General features: G+C 42.9%; 1 protein-coding gene across 1 annotated transcript in view; it reads left to right on the top strand.

The window, feature by feature from the left end:
* The window catches only part of SNTB1 (syntrophin, beta 1 (dystrophin-associated protein A1, 59kDa, basic component 1)), a gene marked incomplete at its 5' end in the record, with an annotated part of 52931 nt that extends 31161 nt beyond the window's left edge, over nt 1-21770 (top strand). Inside the window, 5 exon segments of the mRNA XM_010017246.1 lie at nt 11450-11589; nt 18196-18352; nt 18354-18399; nt 20106-20296; nt 21658-21770. Coding sequence (XP_010015548.1) covers nt 11450-11589; nt 18196-18352; nt 18354-18399; nt 20106-20296; nt 21658-21750 — 627 coding nt within the window.
* Nucleotides 21771-24717: the final 2947 nt, after the last annotated feature.

Below are 24717 nucleotides of genomic sequence, written 5' to 3'. Positions count from 1 at the left end.
GTAGAACTTCAGTCTCTAGACCCTTCAAATAACTTGAAACAGCTGCTTGGATATTTGCAAGCACAAGCAGAAAGAATGGGCTGTGGTTACAGGATCACATCCAAGCAAGTGAACCATTCTGAAAAACAGTCATGAGGAGTCAACCACTAACTGATACTGGTTACACACCTGTAGCCCTGCCTGGACCTGCAAAAGGGTTTTGGAAACAACAGCTCTGCAGGCTGCCCTGCTGAGAAATGAAATGTAGGAACCCCAGGCTCAGAGGTAACACAGATCACAGGCTGCTTTTCTACTAGGGAAGCAAATAGCCACCACATTCTCTTGTGTCAGTTTAGAGCCCAGGATTCAGCAGCAGTGAAGGTTATGTGCACGTGTAGGTAACAGCAAATGAGGTTTGCTTCAGACCTCCTCTTTCCCTTCTTCTATCACTCTGCAGTTCTCCCCTGGCTTTCCTGGTCGCTGACTGCCCCTTCCTGTGATTTTAGCTGGGTTACCTGAGGATGTGCACTGTCTGAGAATGTACTTTTAAATAAATAGTGCTTTTAAAGGGCACTGGTTATATGCGTGAAAATGTGGTACTAGCTGGCCTGGCATAATTTAGAGTAAATCCATTGACGTCAGTAGAACTGGATGGATATAAATATAATTGAAGTCAGATCCTGTATTTTTAAGGTTAAGCCTAGAAAAGGCTGTAACTTACTCTGCCCCCTCACTTTATTTTCTCTTTCATGCCCTGCCACAAATATGAACGTCTTAATTGGGATTTGGTCTATTTCTGCCCAGATTAATCAAAGATCTGTCAATAAAGAATTTTAGGAGGTGCAGAGGTGGAGCCCTTCTGACCCCACACCTATCTTTAGAAAATCTCACTGGCTGCTGGTTCTGAAAAGCCTTGGCAGCAGTTGTTCTTTTTTGCCTTGGTCAGTTATGTCAAGCAGCGTATCTGTAGCTATGTTTAGTTCTGAGCACAAACATGAGGCAGAAATGGAAGCTTTTTGGCAAGCAAAGATCATGATTTTCAGCCCATTCGCACAGAATGGTGTTAATTAATAGATTGTTTTCTGACAAATAGTTAATTGTGCCTGACTGATTTCCATATGGCTGAGGAAATAAAAAAGCGTGGTATTTAAAAACCCAGAAATTTTGGTGTGAAACTGCTGGTATGATATCCAATCCAATCCAGTCCCATTTACTATACTTCTAAAATGGGTTATGTGAATATTGGTATATGACAATGTTAACGAAGTACATAGTTTCCACTTTTCTTTTTGCGATTTTATGCTGGTGTTACACAACTAAGTTACTTCAGATTTTTATATCAGCATATTTAAGATGTTTAGGTCAGTGCAAACTACAGAAGAGATCTCAATGAAAAGACAAAGATTTATCTCCATAGTAGGAATAAAACCAGAAGAAATAATTTGTAAGGTTTCCCAGGGACTTCACAAATGGATTTCTAACACCAAGAGTTGAATTAGGCGTAGTCACTTCGTAATGCTCATACGTGCTTGTCCTCTTGGGGTTTTCACTGTCTTGTAACCGCAAAAGCATAGCAGCTCTATGATGTTCATGTTACCCTCAGCCAGTTCTTACTGTAAATTGCTGGCACTTGTTGCCTGAGGTGATTTATTAGCCCACAGCAGGGAAGAGTCTTCCATTGATGAAATCAGTTGGTTCATGAGGTAGTATATCTCTTGTGCCAAAAATCATTTCTCTTTAGATATGTGATGTGATTATTAAGAGATGTGAAACTCAAATGCTGTTACCAGGAAGTTCTATGTTTTATTAAATTATGTATTTCAGGAATAATTCTTAAATCTCAAGCCTTAGTTTCTCATCCTGGCCCTAGGAGGATAACCTGTAGCATGCAATCTGTTTATACAGCTTTAGAAATTAACTTTATTCCTCCCAAGTGTTTTTTTTCTAGAGGAATGTTCAGTTCTCAGTAGAATTGTCCTATGAGTAGTTGAATGCTGTGATTATTGAAAAAATACGAAACACTGAGAATTAAAACCAGATAAAGAGCATTAACTTTCAAAATTGCATAGCTTGTAGCATGTAATTTGCTGGTGTTTGTAGGGTTTGAGTCTGTAGATTGATGTTCCTCACTGTGTATCTTTTAGTAATCTAGATGAAGTAACATGGCGCAGCACTAAATCCATTTGTCCTGTGTGTCTAATATAAAGCTCAGCATAGATAACTGCCAAATAGAAGGTTCTTTATGCTTGTCTTCCTTGTATAGCTGTGTTGAATATTCATAGTTTCAATTAACATATGCCCTTCAATTTTGCTCCATTTTTGTTGTAGATAGTAGATTAATTAAAAGAATTGTTGCAATAAACCCCTGGGCAGTGATCTTGTCAGATCTTGTAATATAAGCAGTATCAGGTCTGCGAAAGTGATGCCTCTTTAGAAGTGGCATCCTGATCATAGGTCCAAACCTCATAGCTTGAATACTCAAGGGAGAGTTCTCCTGTTACCACCTCCTAAAATAAAGGGGGCTCTCATTTTTATTGTACGTTCCTATCCACAGAATGAAGCTTCAAACTATGGAATGCCAGCAAAGCGAAAAGGCTTGATGTTTCAGCAAGAATTAAAAATGTATTTTAAATACCAAGCAAACCTCAGAGTGATTTTTAAGCCCCACTTGACATCCCCAAGGGAGCTGTGGCTGGCTAGAGCTGGTAATACTGGTTTCCGATTAAAGCTGCCTTGTCGGTTATTTTTGCAATGTTAGGGATGTGTGTGCATTTCTTCTTGTAGCAGATAGGTAGTGGTGACAGCTACCCAGGAAAGCACGGGACCAGTGACAAACTGCAGTTCTCCTTTAGCTCTGAGCTTTCTCTCCCGAGTTCTTGCTACTTACCCATTTTCTCCGTGACCATCACTCTCCTGAAATCACTTTGGCAGAGTCAGAGTAATGACCATCTTAAACAAACATTTAGCTAAAACCCAGATTTGAATGTTCTATTAGTCTTCCAAGCATGTAATGGTATCTGACCTCACGGTATCCCCGGTACCACAATGGCATGTGCTCCATCCAGCATGGGCAACAATTTCCTAATGGTGGAACTGGCCAAGGACTAAGATAGAGTAGCTGGGGATTTCTGTCAGCGAAGGTTTTAAAGAACAGGTTAGACAAATCTTGGGAGCAAGGTCTGTCCTTTCCTGAGCAGAGGCTGAGTGAGTTGATCTTTCAAGTCATCCAGGAGTGTGTGGAAGAAAACCTTCTGACACAGCTGGTGAGGGAGCCATCTAGGGAAGGCACCCACTGGGCCTGTTGTCTGTAAGCACAGAAGGACTTGTGGGTGATGTGACGGTTGGAGGCTGTTTTGGGCAAAGTGATCAGAAAATGATAGTTCTCAATTCTCAGAGAAGTAAGGAGTGGGTCAGCAGAGCTGCTGCCTTGGGCTTCTGGAGTGCACCCTCAGTCAGTTTCCAGATGGCACCAAGTTGGGCGGGAGTGTTGATCTGCTGGAGGGTAGGAAGGCTCTGCAGAGGGATCTGGACAGACTGGATCAATGGGCTGAAGCCAGTGGTATGAGGTTCAACAAGACTCAGTGCCAGTTCCTGCACTTGGATCACTGTCTTTTTTGGGGGAAAAAAGTAACCATTCTGCCCATCAGAAAATTCTGAATTTGATAAACTAGTTCTAATGAACATTATGTTTCAGTTCCTTTTCATTCCCCAGCAAGAAAGCAGATATTTTTCTTGAGGATCTTAGGTTGTGGAGGTCTGTCATTGTGCTGGCAGAGATCCAGACTTTCTAGCCATTTAAAAAGATACGGACTCAAATAATTGAACGGCTTTGAAAATGACAACCAGGTAAATAAATCAATAATTCATAAAAAGACTAATACAGGAACTTTCTGTGATAGGTCTTGGCTTAGACATCCAGGTGAGTATGTTTGGATTCCAAATTGTGACTAATTTTCACCAAACTTTTTAGAAAAGAGTGGTTGCTCCGCACTTTTTCAAAATGAAGCCAAGTTATTAAGGATTCTACTGGAATTTTTCAATAAGGCTTCCAAATATTTCCCAGCACGTTCAAAATTCCAGTTATGAAGCATTCCATACAGGTTTTATCAGTGTTTTTTAAAGATAATGCCTTGCCGTGCCAGGCATGTAGTGAATTCATGCGTTTGCTTGAGGTCATTAGTTACATCGCAGTCCATCAGTATTATTGAATATTGATCAATGACACAGGAGACTGAAATGACATAGTATTCTGGTCTGTCCTTGAGACAACAGAATAATAATGACAAAGAAAGGTTTTGTTCTCTCTGTATTGCTCCCCAACTATTTTTTCTTCCAGCACTCCTGGTACATAATGACCCTTGAGTAAAGTAGTCAAATCTGTCAGTCTTCAAAAGGTACCAGTGATGATGGACCATTATTTCTGAGATGGGATACTAGGAAAGACAATGTGATAAAGGCACAGAACATCTTCTGGGACAGATTTGAGTCACTATAGTTTTAATAGTAGACATTGATGATTACCTGTCCTTCACCAAACAGACACCATCATAATTTCAGTTGGCATTTTACATGCTTAAGCCATCATTAAAAGCTGCAAGCTGCTTTCAAATCAGAACTCCACCTCCAGCATTCACATTTGTTAGGGCGTTGTTGACAAGTGTTCTTGAGCTGATGATTAGAAATCCATGCGCTTTTACTGAATTGAAGGATGAGCTGCATGTATCTTTTGAGGTACACTACTTTTGAGGTAGTGGGTATTATTACTCATTTATCCTAATGTGGTATCCACTTGATCAGCTGAAGTCAGATTCAGTTGTAAATTATAGACTCTTTAGAGAGAGCAAGTTGAAACTGTGGTGTCTTTATGTTGATTCTACTCCTGTACAGTTGCCATTGTGCCCCACTGGTGATGATGAACTCCATCATAAAATGCATCACCTTGGCTTGATCAGAAAACTGCTCACAGCAAAACTCCAGCATGGGGCAACAAACAAGATCTTAATGGTGCAATTCCTCCCACGTTTTAATTCTGTGATTTTTATTTAAGTCTTTATTAAACTTCAGGCAGCTGCTGTCACCAGCTTTTTGGTGATAAGTGCACGGGACATGTTTCAGAAAGCAAGATTACAGCCATTCTCACTTGCAGTCTGAAGAGCCCAGACACCTCATGGACAAGGCATGCGGGAACACACAACAGATTCAAAGATGTCTGCTAATAGCATCTTCAGTTCTATCCTGAATGTTCGGTATGAGCATGCTGGAGGAGAGGGAGATTGCTGGGTGAAACACAGATGTTCTAAAAATGTTTCTCTCAGTACCAAATCATAATTTCCCGTTTCTCAAGTTGCGGGTATTGAATCCTCTTGCTGTGCACCTCCAAGAAGAATTTGGCTCCTTCTTTGGCTCTGTAGCATGGGAGACAGGTAACCCTGCAGGTTCGTTTCCTAAGGACCTAGTCCAAAATCTAAAGAGTTTTTAGAGAAACTCCAGCTGACTTCACCAAGCTATGAAGCAAACCTCCACTAAAGAACTGGGATCAGGCATGCTTGCTTGGCTCTAGGAAAGGTCTCGGATCACCTGCCATTCTTGCATGGGTAAGTAGAGAGGACCAAGGTGTTTCTCTTGACATTTAGAGGTATTTGGATATGAGCCAGGGCTGTCTTAAAATCCTATTAGTCCAGAGAGTTGGGACATTGGCTTGAACATAGTGCCCTGCTGACGTGGTTGACTGTGTTACTTCTGACGAAAGTTGGCTCAAGTCTTGTCATTTTAAAGGATATTTAGAAGGAATTCAGACATGAACAGACCCGTCTTGAGAATGAGTGTCCTGTCCATACTCAGTAGTGCCCGTTAACTGTGGCTGCCGGTATATACCTGGGCTCTGCTTGGGATGGTGCAAGTATTAGAGCAGCGTGGTCCTTGCCGTGGTTCCCACCTGACCTGTGTGGCTCTGGCTGTGCATACATCAGTGGCATCATGCCCAAGCACGTGTATCACTCACTGCTCACAGGAGGCAATATTGTGCCCTTTGGGGGATTTTTGTCTGTGCATCGATTGTAATCCAGATCTGACACTGGCGTAAGCCACCTCTGAGCCGTCACCAAGGTCAAAGAGAGAGAAGAACAAACCCAGACACATTTTCATTAGCTTTTTTTTTCCCCCTAAACAATGTGCACATTGTTTCCTGTTGAAGGCTACAAAGTTTAACAGCAAAACACATCTCATCCATGTGTGGCGTGGGAGGTGTTGATCTGCCCTGCCTATGGCTGTCACTTACACCCACTCCTGCATTGCAAATCGCCTCCCATCAAATAAGCTCACAGAAATACCAGCCCTGTTGCATATGCTGAGGTTTGCATGATATATTTCTGCATCACTGCTGTTCATCTTGCAGAAATCCTTTTCAGTCCCAGCTGTTATTTTCAGGAACTGACAAGTAGGTTTCTGTAAATGAATCACATTTATTCTGAACAAGGATATAACCCTTCATCAAAAGACAATGAAGAGGCAAGAAACACATAGTAGAACACATCCCAGACTCTGTCAAAGCTGGCTCTTGTCAGCACAGAGTGATTTTAAGTGAGGGAGAAGGGAAAATAGCATGAAAAAAGTTTCACAAAATTCTTTCTTGGTTGCTCCTCCTGTGCTCTGTGTGAGCGGATAGTGTAGCTCCAGGATTTGGGAGAGGGTGATGGAAAAAGGGATTAAACCACTTACTGTAAGCGCAAACTTGCTGCCTTTACAGTGGTTCTCTGAAAGGCCACCTTTTGGGTACTTGCTGGCCTGCTGGCAACATACAGTTTGTTTATTAAACAGGGAATGTAATTGGAATGTCCCTTTTGAGTTAATGAAAATATAAACCAGCTTTTCAGAGTACACCAAGGCCTCTAATTGAATTATCTGCGAGCTTCATAGATTAAAAGTATTCTTTCATCCATTCCTGGCAACCTGAAGGAGGTGAATAACTGAAATTCAGAGAAAAGCCTTATGAAAAGGAGACCTGGCAGAGGAAAGAGCAAAGGGACAAACCATCTGTAAAAGTATTTGTCTCCGCTGAGATGCCCATTGTCTCTACAGCAATTGATTATGTGTGAAAATCATTAAAGATCTGGAAGTTGTGACACCCATCAAAGGGGCAGGGGCTCCTATCACCTGCAGGAAAACAAGCTGTCTCCTCTTTGAAATGATGTTTGCTCTGTATCAGAGGAGTTATTCTTTAAGGGTACCTTGCAAGCAGCAGCCTTAAGCATGTGAGCAGTTGTCAGAAAACCAGCAGGAGCAGTCCTACAGGTAGCAGTGAGCTTGCTACGTCGTTATTTGCAGAGTCAGTCCTTCAGACCACAGGTCCTACCCTAACAGTGCCTGGAGCAGTGCTACCCCACCACTGAAAAGGCAGCTAGAAGTGGCCAGAGCCCAGGGGCATCCTTGATGTGGCGGGGTCTGCTGTGTCCTCATCCTGTGTGAACCATATGCTTTCTGAATTAAAGCACTTTTGCTTTGTATCAGCCAAAGGTGATGGACAAGTTCTTGTGCACTTTTCGTTCACCTTCACATTTATGTCTGTTCCTGCCATATGTCCGTATGGAAATTCAGAGCATTTAGACTGACTTTGCAGAGGAAGCCTGGGGCCAAGCAAGACGTGAACACAGGTCTCCTCTGGTGTTATCGCAGGCCCAGCCTTCACTTCATTGTACACAAATAAATTAGGTTTCATCCCTGACACACATGAAAAGATTTCTGGATTTGACAAAGTAAACTAGAGAGGTGCATATGGGAAAAAGTGGGGTTTGCACTTCAGGGGTGAGTGTATGAGGAACAAAGGGGTTTGCAAGTAGCGAAAAGGATGCTTCACTGCACTGGGGTTTTTTTGTTAGACTCTGTTCTCCCTTTTCAGATTTGTGCTTGAAGACTTTGATCTATAGACATAGTGTGTCTAGGAAAGGAAAAAAAACAAGTTTGCTTCTTGTATAAACATTTAGAGCTTCATTGACTTGAAGTGGAATTTCACCTGAGAACATAAGCAGTGACCTCAGCTGAGATGAGGAGAGCATGGAGAAGGGCACTGGTGCCTGTTGCTTAGAGTTACCTGAACAGTGCCCAGAAGACTAGTGAAAAACTTGCTGATTCATTTTAGTGTGGTGGGAGGTCTCAGGAGTACTGATTCTGCTTTCTCCATCTAGATTTGAGTTAACATTTTTGGCTTTGAAAAAGGGTTGAGGTTGAAAGTTTTTGGAGTGGTTGGTAATTTTATTTGTGTGCAGCACAGATCAGTGCACTTTGAATTGTACATATGTATGTGAACTGTAGCAAAGAAATCATAGTGCAAGTGCCAGAATTCTGCAAAACTCTGGCTAAGAAGCTGGCCCTAACCATAGTCTAAAATGGATCTCAAATGATACTCTTACAGAAGTATTTCCTGTTATCTTTATGATAAGTCCAATTATAAAACCTTTAAAACTTGAACAAATCTTTCACTTAGTGGCCTGTAAGCAGCATGTTTTTTGCTTTTATTTTGTAGTTTGCTATTACACTCGTGCTTGGTACGACACTTGTGTGAGCTGGATTAATTTCCCATGCCAGTTTGTTCTCAGTATGCCCTGTAGGCTAACAGTGTATTTGCAGCCTCTCTTCTTCCTTTGTAAGATTTGCTATTACCATTTACGGGACAGCATGTTCTCTTTTGACACCAGTGTCAACTGCTCGTTGAACAGCACGACATCGGCTGTTAAAGCCTGATCCAAGCCCCAACAAAACCAGGGAACAGTAATGCAATTCAGGGGGTTTAAGGAAAGGCAGTACCTTTTATTAGGTCAGCTGTTACATTTGGAAAGAAAACAGACAAGCTTTCAGGCACACAAACCCTTCGTCAGGTCTGAAATAGCAGCAGTATTGCTTACACCAGCATTCCTCAGCAGTAAGACAGCATAGTTTAAAAAATGTGTCTAAAAGTGTGTGTATTGCATGGCCCTTCTTACTGGGGAGGGCTTCCTAGCAGGACACAGGCAAGTATCATTCTTCTCTCTCCCCTTTCCATTATACACAGCACAAACAGGGGGTACATCCTACAAGAAGAGGTAATATAAGGTCCCTTATCCTTGCAAAATCTTACAGCTGAGTCATGTATTCTCCATAGTTTCCCTGCTATTGGGAAGGACTGTGGCAAAGCTATGGGCTCTGTTGTGCAGGTGGCAACCACAGGATCCACACTGGAAATTCTGGCTTCTAATGTTTATGGCTGTCCAGCAAATAGTTTTGGGACCAGCTGCCAAAGTGAGTTTTATTCTCTTTCATGTGGTTGCTTTACAGGGAACAGTGTTTCCCGAAGTTTCTGGAGTCACAGGTGACTGATAAGCCACCTACTAGCAAAGCCTGTGATTGAAAATGGTGCACAGGCAGGATGGTTCTGCAGAAAAGCAGTGAGAAGATTCCCACTTGGGAATTGCTTGTGGCCGCAGAATTGAAAAATAAGAAGTAACATCCCTGTACACTGTCTGCTTATTATGGATCTGAACATCCTGCTTTTTCATCCTATGAGAGATTTCATATTTATATTCATCTTTCTTCCCTGGAAATCTACAGAAGTATGTACTAAGAATCTTTCTAGTGAAAGAACATAGGCAGGTGCTCAAAAATTAAATGTTAACATTAACCATAATATTTATTAAATGTTAACATTAACTGTAACATTTCTTTCTATATTCCCACGCTAGGAACTAGCGTGTCAACTGTAGTTAATAACTGTGGAATTAAAAATCTGAGGATGCTTTTTGCTCATGTGAATATTTCCATGGTACATAAGCTGTGAGAACTCTGGATTTTGCATTCTTTTTGGAGTGTATTAATAGGTGTTTTAATTATGTGGCTTCTTTATTCAACCCTATTTGAAAATGAAAGGTTGCACTTCAATAAAACTGTCACCACAAGAAAATTGTAAATAAGTATTAACACTTCTGAAGAAATTAAAAGGAATAAATGTTTATGTCTGTAAGTTGATTAACACAGAGACGTGAACAACTAATGAACAAGCAATACTGTAAACAGGAATATGATTATTGGAAAAGCTTAATTGAAAAGGAAAAATACCTCTTAAAGATTATACAAGCCAAAAATCTTAGTTTAAGACCTGCTTTGGGCATTGGTGTTCTGGTGTGAAGTTACGGACGACTGTCTTGAAAGTCCTTAGATGCTCAGAACTTCGTGGAACTCTGTCTTCTTATAAAATACAAGTGTTTCAAATGTCGTTCTTCATCTGAATCCATGACTTAAGGTATATCGTACTTAAGGATCTGAGTCGCTGTTCCTGGCTGGGCCACTCCCAAGCCTGGCCAGCCTTTGATTGATCCTTTTAATAGGTTTCTCCACCCAGCAATGTGGCCAGTGACACATGCCTGAGGCAAGTAAACTGGTATCAACCATAACACAGAGACAAGGGCTTCTTTTTTGTGGAGAATGTCTTAATGGAGGACTCATGTAGACAACCAGATTCTCTAGTGAATCCCAGAATTGGTTTCATTCCCTGTAGTACCCAGCCAAGACATTTGGGGTTGAAAGCATGGCACCGACAGAAAAATGATGAATTTGTCTGTGAAATGAGGAATTAGTCTATGAAAGACGAGCTTCATTCTTATTTGGAACTACGACCTTTAATATTTCCATCTATTTTAAGACACTTCTATGTTGCCAGAATAGAGTAAGTGAAATCCAGGATCCATATTTGGTCCCCATAATAGTAATTGTGTAGCCATGCAGACTACCACATGTTTAGCCTGCAAAGCACGATTCCACGTCTGGATTCTGCAGCCAGTAAAGGGCTCTGATGCTGCAGTCTTTAGACAACTTCTACAGATGGGTCTGAAGTGTGGATGCAGATCTGTCACTGAGTCAATGATTCAGATCAACACCTTGTTTAACTTGGATCTTTTTATAAATTGGCAATTGTAAAACTCAAAAGAACGGTATGAAGGAAGGCGAAGCAATGAAAACATGAACTGCGGAGGAAAAAAGCTCCTAAACCACTACTTTTTACTACCTGACATTCTTCTTTAATAGTGATGATGTTGCAGCTTTTTTCACTCATGAAAATAGAAACAGCAGCAGCAGTGTCCAGCACTCAAGTTAATATGCCAGCAATACATGAATGGTGCACATTATAAATATACATTTAAGGGCCTTTCATGCATACCAGAGCTAAATGACAGCCAGCTCTGCCTCAGTTTTCTTCCATTACTGCATTTATGGAGTAGCCTGTAGTAAGGGAAGGCTGCAAGAGCTGTAGAACAGCAGATGTCATTGCACTTTACTCCATTTCTTCAGCAGCTGGTTATAAATCCATGTGGGAGATGCCAAAAAGCCAAAGAAGTAAAACTCTCTTTTGTTCATTATCTCATCCAGGACTCAATATGTTCATATTGTCGGTCTCTGTGCGGTGGTCACTTTGCCTCTTGTTTTACTGACACTTGCTCTTTTTCAGGTGCCAGGGGACAACGAGAAACACTGGAAGCCAGTGTTAGTGGTCTTGACGGAGAAAGACCTCTTAATATATGAGAGCATGCCGCGGATGAAGGAAGCTTGGTTCAGCCCTCTGCATACCTACCCCCTGCTAGCCACCAGGTACCTGTGCTTTTTTGTCAAGAGTGGTGGGAACAGCTTAGCCAGGAACAGCTGGTGCATAGCTATATATCACACTTGAAATGTCATGGTTTGAGAAGCAGATTCTTCTTCAATGGGCCAATGTGCTCAGCTTAACTTCTCTCTTCTCCATTTCAAGTTCTGGCCAAGGGTGATGGGCAGAAGCACACCACAAGGGTTATGGACGCTGCCGTTTGGCCCAGTTGCAGAAGCAGGAGTGCTGAAAAGGCTGAGAGCTCGATCTCCTGAGATCTTGATCTCAGAGTGCAGACCTGAGGGCTTAGCAGAAGCACTCAGCTGCTTCTGCAGGCTGGAAAAGGTGAAATTGTCGCCCTGAGTTGGATGTGCTGGTGCAGCAGTTCTGCACCACCAGACTGGGGCTTCTGGGGGGATCACGCTTCTCATGGAGATGCTTAATTTCAGCACAGCTTCTGTTTCTGCTCTAGCAAATGAATTCCTGGCTTTTTTAGCTTAAAATGGTGTACTTGAAAGACTCATTCTTGAATCTAGGTTGGAAATAACCATCTGCATTATTTCAAAGGTATCCATCAACACTAATTCAGAGAGAGCTTTCCCATGGTTGTCTTTATGCACTGGAAACTGTCCGTGCTTCTTGATGTGAATCTTAATCACGTTCCTCTGCCAGTATGGTCAAAGGGCTTGAGAAAGAGCTGCTCTTCCATTGTGTTGGCCTTGCTACAGGCCTCTATTGTACCATTTTCAATGAGTTCTCATTCAGAAGGTCTGGTTGCACAAGGTCAAAAGCAGTGGGTCTCTTACTGCGCTCTCATTAGTTAATTTGTGTTCTCGGTCTCTTGGTTCTCTCTCCAAATGAACTGAGGCTTTGCTGCTAAATCATTATATTAAAAATCCAAGCAAAACCCCTCAGTGAATTACACAGATGGTTGTTTTGTCTCAGTCTACCTACACATGATGGAGCTTTCAGACTTCCTGGGAAGCCAGCTTCTGACTCACCCTTTGTTACTGTCACTTGAGGTGAGAGCCTGAAGCTGAGCAGCTTGCAGCCTGCCACGTAGTGTGGTGGTGAAGTTTGACAACTCCAGATGACAGTGGCTGATTACAGCTGGGCAAGGCACTGGGACCAGAGGCTGTATCCAGGTCTGTCACTGAGCCTCAGAGTTTGTGAAGCAAGAGCTCCCCAGCAGATAGTGATGTGTTTCCTCCCCACTGCTTCACGGTGTCATTTGTACATGGACCCAGATTGTCCTCCTTGAAGTGACTGGAGATCCTGTGGAGCACTCTGCCCCTTCCTGTCCATGTGTTTGTACATGTAAAGGCAGCTCTTTGGTGGGCATTGCCAGCCCCAGCCAGCAGAGACCACCAACTTACTGCATGAAACAATCCAAGTCCTTGTCTTGGAGGACCTGTTACTTTATTTCTCAAGAGTTCAGATTTGATTGCAACTGGCTTGCCTTGAGTGGGGATAGTCATCTCCCTGTCTGATGGCATTCCCTTGTGAGTGGAGGAGCATCAGCCTTCAGATAGAGGGGAATGAGAAGGGTCTTTACAGACTGGAAAGATGGTCTGTAAGAGAGACAGGAAGCGATTTAGAAAGGACAAGTGCAAAGTTCAGTGCTGGGGAGTAATGAGCTGTGCTGGTTTGGGGTGGAAAATAAGTGACAAAATGGTTGCTCTGCCAGGAAGCATCTGGGCAATGTGGCAAAATTGCTTAAATCTGCGGTGTTCTGGTTTTGAGAGGGGAAAACAAAGACAAATCATCTCGGGTTTCAGCAGAAGTGCTGCATGTTGGGCAGATGTAGTGATCATACTTAAGTGCAGAGCATGACTAACGGCTTGGGTGATACACTGCTCTCATGGGAGGCTTCCAAAAAGATGCCAGTTAACTGTGGAAGGTCTAGAAGAAATAGATGCAAATGTAAGACACAGAAAACACTATTGGTAGGGAATACTTAAGAAACATTACCTGTTTACAGAAGTCCATGGAAAACATGTAAATGGCTTTCAAGTATGAAAATGAGACACAAGAAGGACAGGGGAGCATGTTCGCCAGGTCCCTCCTGGATACAACAGGACATAGTCGGCTGCATTTGTGGCAGGGGAGGTCCTGGGAAAGACATGGTGTGCAGGTGAGATACTGGATTAGATTCCCCGGGAAAGGTGTATGATCCTCATCAGTGGGGACTTTGAAGGATGGGTGATGCTGTGACCCTCAGGAGTGTGTTCATGCCCTGGGAAGGGGGGTGCACCAGGTGACATCCTGAGAGCTATTTCAGCCCCATCTCTGTGATTTCTTACTAATATCACTGTGAATTTAGCGCTTGGGTAAAAAGACAGCACATACACAGAACCTGGCATTCAGAATGGAGTCGCAATCTGATAAATACATATGAATACATGAATCCTCAAGGTGAGCAGATTACATAAACTGACAAGATTCCCCAAATCATTACACCTACTGTTTCGGATGATTGTGATTAAAACCCTGCAGCATCCTGCTTTTCTGATCTGTCGTGCTGAGTACAGTTATACAAGAAAAAAAGAGAGACCTACGCAGGGATTGCTGTTGGTATTGACTGCTGTGCTCACGCTCGGCCAGTGATTACCCTCCTCGTGACAGGCTTTTTAATCCCCTCTGTGCATTGATCAGTGCAGTTTGGAACTTTTCACCTGGAAAGTTTGCAGACCACATGTTGTAATCTTGGCTGCTCCCATCATTCAGATTTTTATGAGTCCTTGGGAAAACATTTTTGCTTAGCTAATGCATATTTGAAAAGCTGCTGAAACTGGAAAACTTCAGTGCCAGATACTGTAGAGAGTCATGCTTAATCTACCCAGGACATAATGAGCAGAGAAAATTGGAAAGTGGTGGAAGGATTACGATCTTCTTAGAGTATTTTAACAGCAGAATTTCAACATGTCCTTTTTGTTTGTTGATAACTTTGCCTTCAACCTATGGATGCTGTTAAGATCAAAAAATACTTTCCAGACAGTCTTTCACAGCTTTGTGTAGAATATGAGTAATAGCTCACAGAAAACTGAGATCAGATTTAAGTTGTTCCTTAAATCTCTGCACCGGGAGGTGCAGCAGCTGGCTCATAGCCCTGACTCCAAGGATCTTTCTGTCATAATCCCTATTTCAGTGTTTCCTTATGCCTGAGTAACAGTGCCTCCCTCTAGTTTGGGACTAGGGATTAAGTAATTACATCTTAAATGTTTGCAATCGAATTCCATTATCTATCATAGCCAGATATGAAATGAAAGGAAAAGAATAAAAAGGCAACCCATGTTGGACTCTGATTAAAGATCAGGTAAGTAGCTTTTGTGTAAAGCTGAGGTCTGGAACCGGAAAGTATTAAAGCAGTTTGATAGTTTATACCATGGGAAGTTGGGGAAGGAGCTTGAGCACTGATTAGTCATCTGTGCAAGTGGGCAGAGGGGAAGGTGGGGAGCACTGGGGCCCCCCAGCACCCCAGGACAGTGAGGGTGGTTGTAGCTCCCTCCATGCAGAACTTGAATTGAGCTCATAGGTTTCCAGAGTGCAGTCATTCCAGAGCAGATTGCAAATGCTAAGTCAGGGTAAGGACTGGTTTCAACATAACAAAGGTCAGATGATAGTGGCTTTCTACAGGGCAGAGCTGCAGGCTGTCAGTGCACTAGTATCATGGGCTCTTCTGAAATAAATCTTGAATGAGCAGCTGAACACTTGTTTCGAATGTCAGTCCTGGTCTCACTGTCCTTTCTGAAGAGGCCATTAGATTTTGCTGTTGCGGTAACTGGTTGAAACTCTTCTCAGAGCATTGAGATGAAAAGCAGGTCCCAGTGCATCTCACCCAGCACTTCATGTGCCCATCGTGCTATCACACCTTTGCAAAGAATATTGCTAAAAAGGTCCCTAAAATATAGAGAGACAAGGAAGACATTAGAGAAGATTGGAATTGTCTCCCCGGCTCCCTGGGGTACGCTGAGAGTTGCACTTTACAGCCGCTGCCTGTTATCTATGCTCTTCGCAAACAGACTTGATCGTGATGACCAACCTTCTCCTGCCCTCTTGCGGCTCTGGCTGCTCTGGGGAAAGGTGCTCGGGCTCCTGCATGCAGGAGATAGATACCCCAGAAACTTCCACAGAGCCCAGTAACCTTCATGGGCTGCAGGTGAATACTACAGGAGCCAGCCCTCCCCGCACACAACCTCTGCTGTGCTCAGAGTGACGGGAGGCAGCGCTGAGGGGAACCCTTCTGTGGAGTTTCTAAGACTATTTTTTGCCTTTTAAGGTATTTTTGTGGTCTTTGGGGTAAAATATCGTTTATGTAAATGAAGCCGCTTACGTGAATGCAACTTTATTAAAGCTTGGGAATCCTTTGACCTGTACCCAAATACATCAGTACTGACAGCTGGTACATAAATACTGTCAAATGTTCCCCTGCATATTTGTCTAGGTCGTGTTTAACTGCGTGTTCCAAAGCACGGTCTGGAGTTGTATGACAGAAAAGTCTTTTTATATAGTGAGACTGCATAATGCAATGGGAAGGCAGGCAAGAAACAGTGTTCATGTTGGATGTGTCCACACATTTTCATTTGTTCAGTACATCTTCTTTCTATCCATGTGCTGCAAAAGCTACAGTGCCAGTGCTTTGGAGAAAGCATGAAGATGTAGGGGAGCTCGGGGGGTGGATTTGAAGGGAAGTAAAACACTGGAACCATCTGTCTTTCACACATACAGTATCATAAGTATTAGAAAACAATTGCTAGCACTGCTGATGAGCACTGTATAAAGGGGAGGGGATGACACAGGGAGATGCTGGAATAGGTTTATTTGTAATGACAAACTTGATGTGATTTCCCACGCTGCTGTCTCACAGTCACCCCCAGCAGCAGAAGGCAGCATGAGAGTGGTGGCCATGCCTGCACTGGGGTGACTGGCCGGGGCCAGGCAGCACCACAAGTCACCAGAGATTTCAGTTTCCAGTCTCCTGCCTTAGTTATCAAGATGCAGCTTCTCCTCAGTTTCCATCTCCTCGTGCCAAATGAGAGTGAATTACAGGTTTGGGGCTGTTTGGTGCTGAGTCCCCCACTGCAAAACCTGCAGGTGGAGGCCTTGAGTACCAAAACTGAGCAGGGTGTTAACGCAGCCCTTCTAGGGGCAGAAAAGCATTCGGGGACTATGGTGGTGCCTCTTTGCAAAAGGCTTTCCTGCCCAGACACGGGGCAGGGCAGCTCTGACCAGGATACTCTGCATCTCCCATGGCCTCCAGGGAGCATGAAATCAAGGTGGATGCTGAAAATCCAAAGAAAGTTACCACGAACCTGAGCACGAACAAACCTTCTGGTGGGGTATGAAAGAGGGACACATCTGTTCGGCACAATGTGTATCCCAAATGTCAACACCGATTGCAGGGAATTCGGGAAAAATTCAGATGCCCGGTGGTTAGTGTCACAGTAACAGCTAAAATCGTGCTTTTTCTTTCCTTTCTGCTTTGTTTCCTATTAAAACATGTCTGTTTGATGGCATAGTTCTAGAGCATCAGCTAAAGGGAACTGTTCTTCCAGATGCAAAACAGTAATTTGAGGGTGAATTAGCATTCCATAGATGATCAGTATAATCTAATGTTTTATCCTTCAGCACAAGTATTCTACTACCGTGATACACACTTCCTTTATAGGCTCATATGATGTATATGGATTGCCTATAGAAAGAGAAACAGAAAACACAGAAATAAGCTTTTCAGAAGAATTTAATTTTGTGACTCCCTCTGAGGGTTAGTCTCTGGGCCTCAAAGAATGATGAGCTCCTCTGCATTATGCTTTTCAGCTGAATCAGTGTCATGTCCCTGAGTGAATTCTGTATTCACTGTTCACACTTCTGCAGGGAAAAAAACCCCACCAACCCAAAAAGGCAGCTTAAAGAAGAATTAAATATTCTGAGGTATTGATTTTCTCACTCGAAAATATTCTCTCCAATTTAGTGTTTGCCCAGATGAACGAACCCTTCCTGGTCACAGGAGATCAGCTGTTGATGCCAAGCAAAATGTTAATTGCAGCAAAATGGGAGAGAATTTCAGATTACAAGTAGCTGCAACATCTTGCATTTTACAGATTCCTTATAGGAAAAGTAGGCACAAGACAGTACTTTGGCATCTGTGCATTTTATAGAACGTCTTACTTTACCCAACAGCATTTATCACTGAGTTCGTCTGCAGATGTTTAAGCTTTATGGCAAATGCTGCTTGACAGTGAAAGTTGGGATTCAGCTGCCACATATGAGTGAGCACTTGTATCTGTGGACCAAACAGATCACCAGAGAGAAGTCAGTGATTTCTCTCAGTTCCTCATCTAAAGTGGTGTTTTGTACAGTTAATTAGGAAATTTTGGGACATCCCTGTTATCACCTGCATGTCCAACTGCTTCTGTACTCGCTGCCTTGGACCGTCACTCTTCTGAGTGTCACTGGGAGTCACTTTAGGCTCAAATACAAAGGAGATGCATGTTCTTGTGCTCCCAACCATGTGTATTTAGGAACACACAGAGCAGAGCTATGCTCAGGTGGGTATTTTGGCGCAGTGCTGTGTCAGCGTTACAATTCACTCGTGTTCTCACATCCGATTGCAGGTTGGTCCATTCTGGCCCAGGAAAAGGCTCGCCACAGTCAGGGATGGATTTATCTTTTGCAACCCGCACCGGTACAAGGCAGGGGATAGAAACCCATCTGTTCAGGACAGAGACTAGCCGAGACCTCTCACTGTGGACACGGAGCGTGCAGCGTCGGGCGGGCCTGCCACAACTCTGCAGAGCTCATCACGGAAATCACCACATGTGAGTAACGTCTGCAGCGCCGCAGCTCCACACATCCTCATGATGCTCGTGGGTAGTTCAGGGTACTTCTGCTAGAGGTGATTCCGTCAAAAAACTCTGCATATTTAGGGTTCTGTGTTTAAAATATTTTCCCCTTGGTTTCTGAGCCAGTCCCAGCTGGTGTGATACCTGTGGCTGTAACACAGTCACTGTCATTCTGACTTTGGGTCTTGTTTTCAGGATGTTTTTTCAGACACAAGGCTGCAGTCAGCCACAGAGGGCTGCATGTCACGGAGCAATGACTGTCAGAGAAACCCACTGAGAAAGGCATGTTTCTGAGACTCAGGCTCCTGAGAGCCTGGCTGGAGTTTCTCCTGCAAAGGGAGGAGTCAGACTGGCACATTCACAAGCATGAATTGGTCGATTACATGTACCCAGCTCTGCACACTTGAGTGAAAAAATACAAACTAGTCCAATAGCTGTATTTTGACAGCTGGTCATTTCTGACCCCAAGCACCAGGGTGTCATTCCTCAGCAGTTCTGTACATGCAAAATGGGCTGGAATAGAAGTAATCTAGAATGATGGCCTGTTTGGCCAGGTAGCTGCCTAGCTTGGGTTGGATGGCTCTGGGGCTTTGAGGATGGGTCTTTCTCTTGAACGACCCCAAGATTTGGGAGTCCTTCCCCCATTAGCCTTACAGTATAGGGCAGTTAAATTGAGCATTATTGCCATTCATTGCCTAAAAATGTGGGAGCAAGAGCCAAAGCACAAAGCCACTCCACGACAAAGGGCAGCTCTGATTTCATGAAGCCATCAGGTACAGCCACATGCTGCTGAGCACAGGGACACCTGCCTGTAGGCTGCCAGGCTCCTCTGATGTGGAGTGTTCAGTGTTCAGTGGGAACCACCTCAAGGGCATGTCCCATCTCCTCAGCACAGAGACACAGGTCCCTTTCTTGCCAGAAGCAGGAGGAGGGCATCAGCTCCTTCTTTAATTGTGGTGGTTTTATGCCAGTGCAAAGGACCATTCTTGGCAGAATTGTTCACAGGAAAGTGGTAGTAAAGAGAATTTGGGATGTGAACACCTAAACTCTTTGGTTTTTACCTTGGATCGTGGCCTGTGTTGCTGAGCTGAGGGGAAGATGCAGACTTTCTGCTGCAGTAGCTATTATATACAATTATCTGGGCCCTTTTTCAATTACCACGACACTAATGAGGCCTCAGGAGTGTCTTCATCTTTGTCAAAATACTTTAGGGAAACCCTTTACAGCTTCTAATTGTCTCATGTGTTGTGCACCGCATTTATTGATTTTGGCTATGTCTGTCAGACATGAGAAGAGTAGCTGTGACTTTGTCAAGGTGTGGGAGGAAGCAACACCAGCCTCAGCCTTCTTAAACTTCACTAGATTGTTTTGGGATCAGCATGTAGATGTCTGCAGCAAGATGAAGAATGCAGCAAATAGCTGGAAGGACTGACATCAGGACTGCTACTGCCAAGCACAGTTGTAGTCTGTGTGTTTACACCATCACTAACAAACCTTGCGTGGACCTAGCACAACAGACAGATTGCTGCGGGTTTACAGTTAAAGCCTGATTAGCCCAGCTTTAGGAAAAGTTAGTTTCCACAAGATAGTGTTGAGATGGAGTGTAAGATGCAGATACCTGCAGCGAAATGGACTTTGTTGCTTTTAAGAACACTACAGACTAAATTTTGTCTCTTCTCTAGCTTGCACATACAAAAGCCAGGAGTGCCGCTTGACCATCCATTATGAACATGGATTCTCTCTTACAACTGAACCACAAGATGGTGCCTTCTCTAAGACAATTGCACAATATCCCTACGAAAAACTGAAAATGTCCTCGGATGATGGGATAAGGATGCTTTATTTAGACTTCGGAGGAAAGGATGGAGAAATTGTAAGTAGTGCTTTTAGCAAAGGGATGCATGTTACCATCTCTTTGGTGGTCCTTCAGGCTGTGGGGATGGAGAAGCACTAATGGAAGTTGGACTAGATGATTGTTGTAGGTCACTTCCATCTGAAATATTCTATTCTGTGCTGTCCTAGTCTGTTCTAATAACAGTTGGCCAGTACCAAGTCCCAGTTCCAGTACTGAGACATCGTGCTTTCTAGGACAGCATGTTGATCTGGCTTTAGGAGACAGATAAACTAAAAAGAGACATAAAATCGTAAAACCATGCAAAGACGGATGTAAGATTTCTTATATTGAGGAACAAATTGTATCTCCAAATAGCCAGATGTTAAATTTCTGTATGTATCCATTGTGCTTTTTAAGTGATTATGGGTGGAAGAACTTAAAAATAAGATAATATGAATTCCAATGTGCACATAGGGACATAACAACAAACTATGTTTATTTTTGAACATCCAGTTGCTGAAAAAAAAAATCAAAGACTACAAATGTAGTGCAAACTGTCTGCTTAAGCCTCTAAGTTAGCTGTCACAATCCCTTAGAATAAGATGCTTATTCCTACAAGCAGCTTAGATACCATAAATTATGCATGTAAACATGGTCTTTCCGGCTGACGTTTTTCAGCAGCTCCTGAGCACATTGGGTGCTTAATTCTTCATGTCATCATTGATGACATATACCCTGTGAACTGCTTATTGTCAGGCTTTCAGAAAGGAATTTGTTACTAACTGTCAATAAGGTTAATACATGACTGGTGGAAAGGCAAATCTGGTTTGTTTTGATGGAAGCCTCCTGTTGAACCTGCTGTCCATGACAAGTCTGTCATGCTTAGCAAGCATGTGGTGAGATCATCTGAACCATGACTATGGGGGAAAACATCTCCATTCAGTCTTGCTGTGTGAACAGAGGAGCAGCCATGCAGCATCAGATGAAGCCTCAGTATCCTGCTTCAGCTGTACACAACAGCAGCTGCACTGGCTACTGGCCACAGCAGTCCCACCACCATCCCTGGGCAGAAACAGAGCCCAAAATGACAGAGGGGTTGAACCTCTTGGAGGACTGCTTGCAGCATCTGACTGAGTTTGCTGCTGTTTACCCAGGTGGATGCAAGCCCAGAGGCACCAGGAACTCATCTGCTCTCAAAATGCGTATTACTTACTTTTAGTAAACTAAGTATTTGCAGCTGTATGCAACGGGAAGACCGTATGTTATAATAAAGGGTTGTTATTAATAGAAGCCTGTTCAAAATACCAGGCAGCAGTTCATCAAGTACTCCATAAATGATTGCTTATTTGAGCCGTAATCTAATCTAATCATCTCAATTTCATTTCTTTCTGTACTTTCAGCAACTGGACCTTCACTCCTGTCCAAAACCAATTGTGTTCATCATTCATTCCTTCCTCTCAGCAAAGATTACGAGACTTGGCTTGGTGGCATAAGTGGGATTCATGTGTTTCTTGAAGGAGAGATGGAGTGACCATGCTAATCTGAAGTACAGTCAACAGGAGCAACCTGTACCAGCCAGTAGCATACACCAGCTTGGGGCTCAGTACCAGGCCTTGATCGTTTCTGCAGTCTTCCAAGGCCCAGGTTTCATTTTGATCAGCAAAAGAGGTCACATGACAAGGAAAATGGTGGATTTCATTGTAAATAATGGGATTTTAAAATCCCACAAGAGACAGTAAAAGCGTGTAGTGCCATACATGTAAATGTTCCAGAATCATAAATTGTGCCTATTTCAATGTACTTGTTTATATAGAATAAGTAAAGGGCTAAGCAGACAAGAGCAGGTGTTGGTTGTGATGCAAGCTCAAGGTTGGTTGAGTAGAAGTTCTCCAAACAAGATTGTCCCACCACTCAAAAGTAAAATATTGTTCCTGTTCTAACCCGTGCACCACTTACAGAGCGCTGTCAGAACACATTGCTTGAGCACCCAGCAGACCATGCAAGTGTGTACCTTGGAGTCGGATGCTCTAATGCATTACAGCTGTGGTCGGTGAACAGCTGGAGGGGCACTTTCACATTAAATGAGGAGGGCATCTTGTGTACATTCCCAAAACAGGACTAGCTGTAGTGATGCATAGAGACTCAGCTGTCAGGGAGGGACATAGGAGCATCATTTCTTAGTGACCACACAGGATGTATTTTTACAGTGACTTTCCAGAATGGTTTAATGAGGTCCCACTCCCTGGGCTTCTGGCTTAGGTGAGAGTTACCTGAATCCATGTTGAAGCATGACCTAAACTTCTGCCAGCACACTGCCACAGCAGTTTTCCAAGAGAAAACCATGCTGAGCTTCCTGTCCTCCTACCGCAGCTGTGTCACCCCCTCAGCTCAGATGAGGCTGGTTCTATGTCTTCATGGAAGAACAAATGCGGAAAAGGAAGAACACTTGATTTTTTTGAGAGTTTCCTAGATTAGAACAGAGAAGTTATTCAAGCAGCTCTACCACAGTGAGGAAACACACCAGGATAAGATGAGCTGCAATGCCAGAAAAGCCTGAATATGGAACTGCTCCTATGACCATGACTTGGCAACTCCAGATTTATTCCTGCTGGTGAAATGTAGGACATTCACCTCTGTATTCATAACTTGCTAGTTCCTGTTTTGCAACACAACTACTGTATTAAGTCAAAACACACGATTTACTGAGTTTCAGCCTCGTTCACAAAGCAAGCAGCAGGCAGGAACACTGACCATCATCAGAGGTGATACACACAGCTTGCACTTGGAACTACTAAATTGGCTTAGTATGGTTGGATGGGAAGAGAAAGCAGCAGAACAGGGATGGAATTTATGTTTGCTCTTACTTTATAACCAGAACTGCTTCACACAGGGGAGGGGTTTTGTTTGATGTTAAGATTTTTGCCCTAAATTCACACTTAGAAGGACAGGAACTGTACAGGAAATAATGAACCCAAAGTCTGTGGAAGTTCTCTTGTATCACACCACTTCTTTTACTCTTGAGAAAGTACGTAAGTTTCAACTTGGCATCACTTGGCTGGCAGAGAGGGAAATTAAAAATACAGTTTGTATCCGTGTTGTTTTTAAGCTAAGTCTTGAGAGTTAAGTGTTAAGTCATGCTGGTTATTCACAGCATAGGAATTAGTTCGTGGCGGTTTCCACAGGTATCCTAATCATTGAGACCAATTAAAAAATAAGATGATGGGCTAAATTCACAAATACAGAAATAACTATCAAAGAACAACAGCTTAAACCACCCGCTGGAGGAGCAGCCCCACTCCCAGCACTTCTCACCAGTCTAAAGCCAGCATTCACTGAGCTGTGGACTTTGGTTTTACTGTTACGGTACTTACACTTAAAACTTAATTCCTTGTGTAAATTCACAGGGTAGGAGATGACATGTTACACGACTTACCAACACTGTCCAAATGGACATTTCTCCTTTAGCACCTGCTGCTGCTCACATAACTCTCGGTGGCAGTTCCTTGGGCCTCCTTTGGCTTGGAAGCTTCTGGGAGAAGATCTCCTGAGAAGCTGAGAGCAGTCGGTACGCTGGGGTCTGCATCTTTTCATATGAGCTCACACTGCATCAGCAAGTAAACCATTGGTGAAGACTTCAAAAAGCTATTTGGGACATTTTTATTGCTGTTCCAAAGTATAACTGAAGAATTTGGACACAGGCTCCTATAAAGTTCCAGAGGTTAAAGTGAAAACTTGTATGTGGTAGGTTAAATACGTGTGTAAACTATACTGCACTATTTCCTTATTCCTTTAACACTTACAAATCACTGGAATGTTATACCTAACATGTATGTGCATTGTAAATATTACAAATTCCTATATTAGTACCAACAATTAAATGACACAATATGTAATCTAAGGTGCTCAGTACTATATGAAGTATAAGTGAATAACAGTTTGCAAAGAAAATTCATATTATATATATTTATAGAAAAAATAATGATAATTACAGATGCTATTTCTTCATTTTCAGATTTTGGACTGATTCATATTTGGATGGGATAGACAAATGAAATATGGACCTACTCCACATTTATAAAAGTATAGTGAATATTTATATTTTAGAGGAAAAGAATATATTTAATAAAGTCATTTATTGGATTTCTGTGAGGTGAGCTTAATTTGTACCCAAACAAGCTGTTTGGAAGGCTGGCCTCTGGTTTTGGGCTGGGGAAAAAAGTACATTTTCAACTTCAGACATTCTGTTCAGAATTCAGTTACTTGAGAGAACTCTTCATCGCATTGATGGAATGACTTTTAAAGATTTAAAATAAAAAAAGTATTAATGTACTGTTGATGGTGCACTGGTGCTTTCTATTGAGTAAGCTCCATGTTTGTGGAGAGCGGCACTGTTGCCAACATGCTGGAAGTGTAAGCGGGCAGCATTTGTTTTGTGTTGCTGCTGGAATTTACTGAAAGGC

Source organism: Nestor notabilis, unplaced genomic scaffold (genome assembly GCF_000696875.1).
Source record: "Nestor notabilis isolate BGI_N333 unplaced genomic scaffold, ASM69687v1 scaffold8596, whole genome shotgun sequence".
In the NCBI taxonomy this organism is placed as follows: Eukaryota; Metazoa; Chordata; class Aves; order Psittaciformes; family Psittacidae; genus Nestor; species Nestor notabilis.
This window is presented reverse-complemented; position numbering and strand designations above follow the sequence as displayed.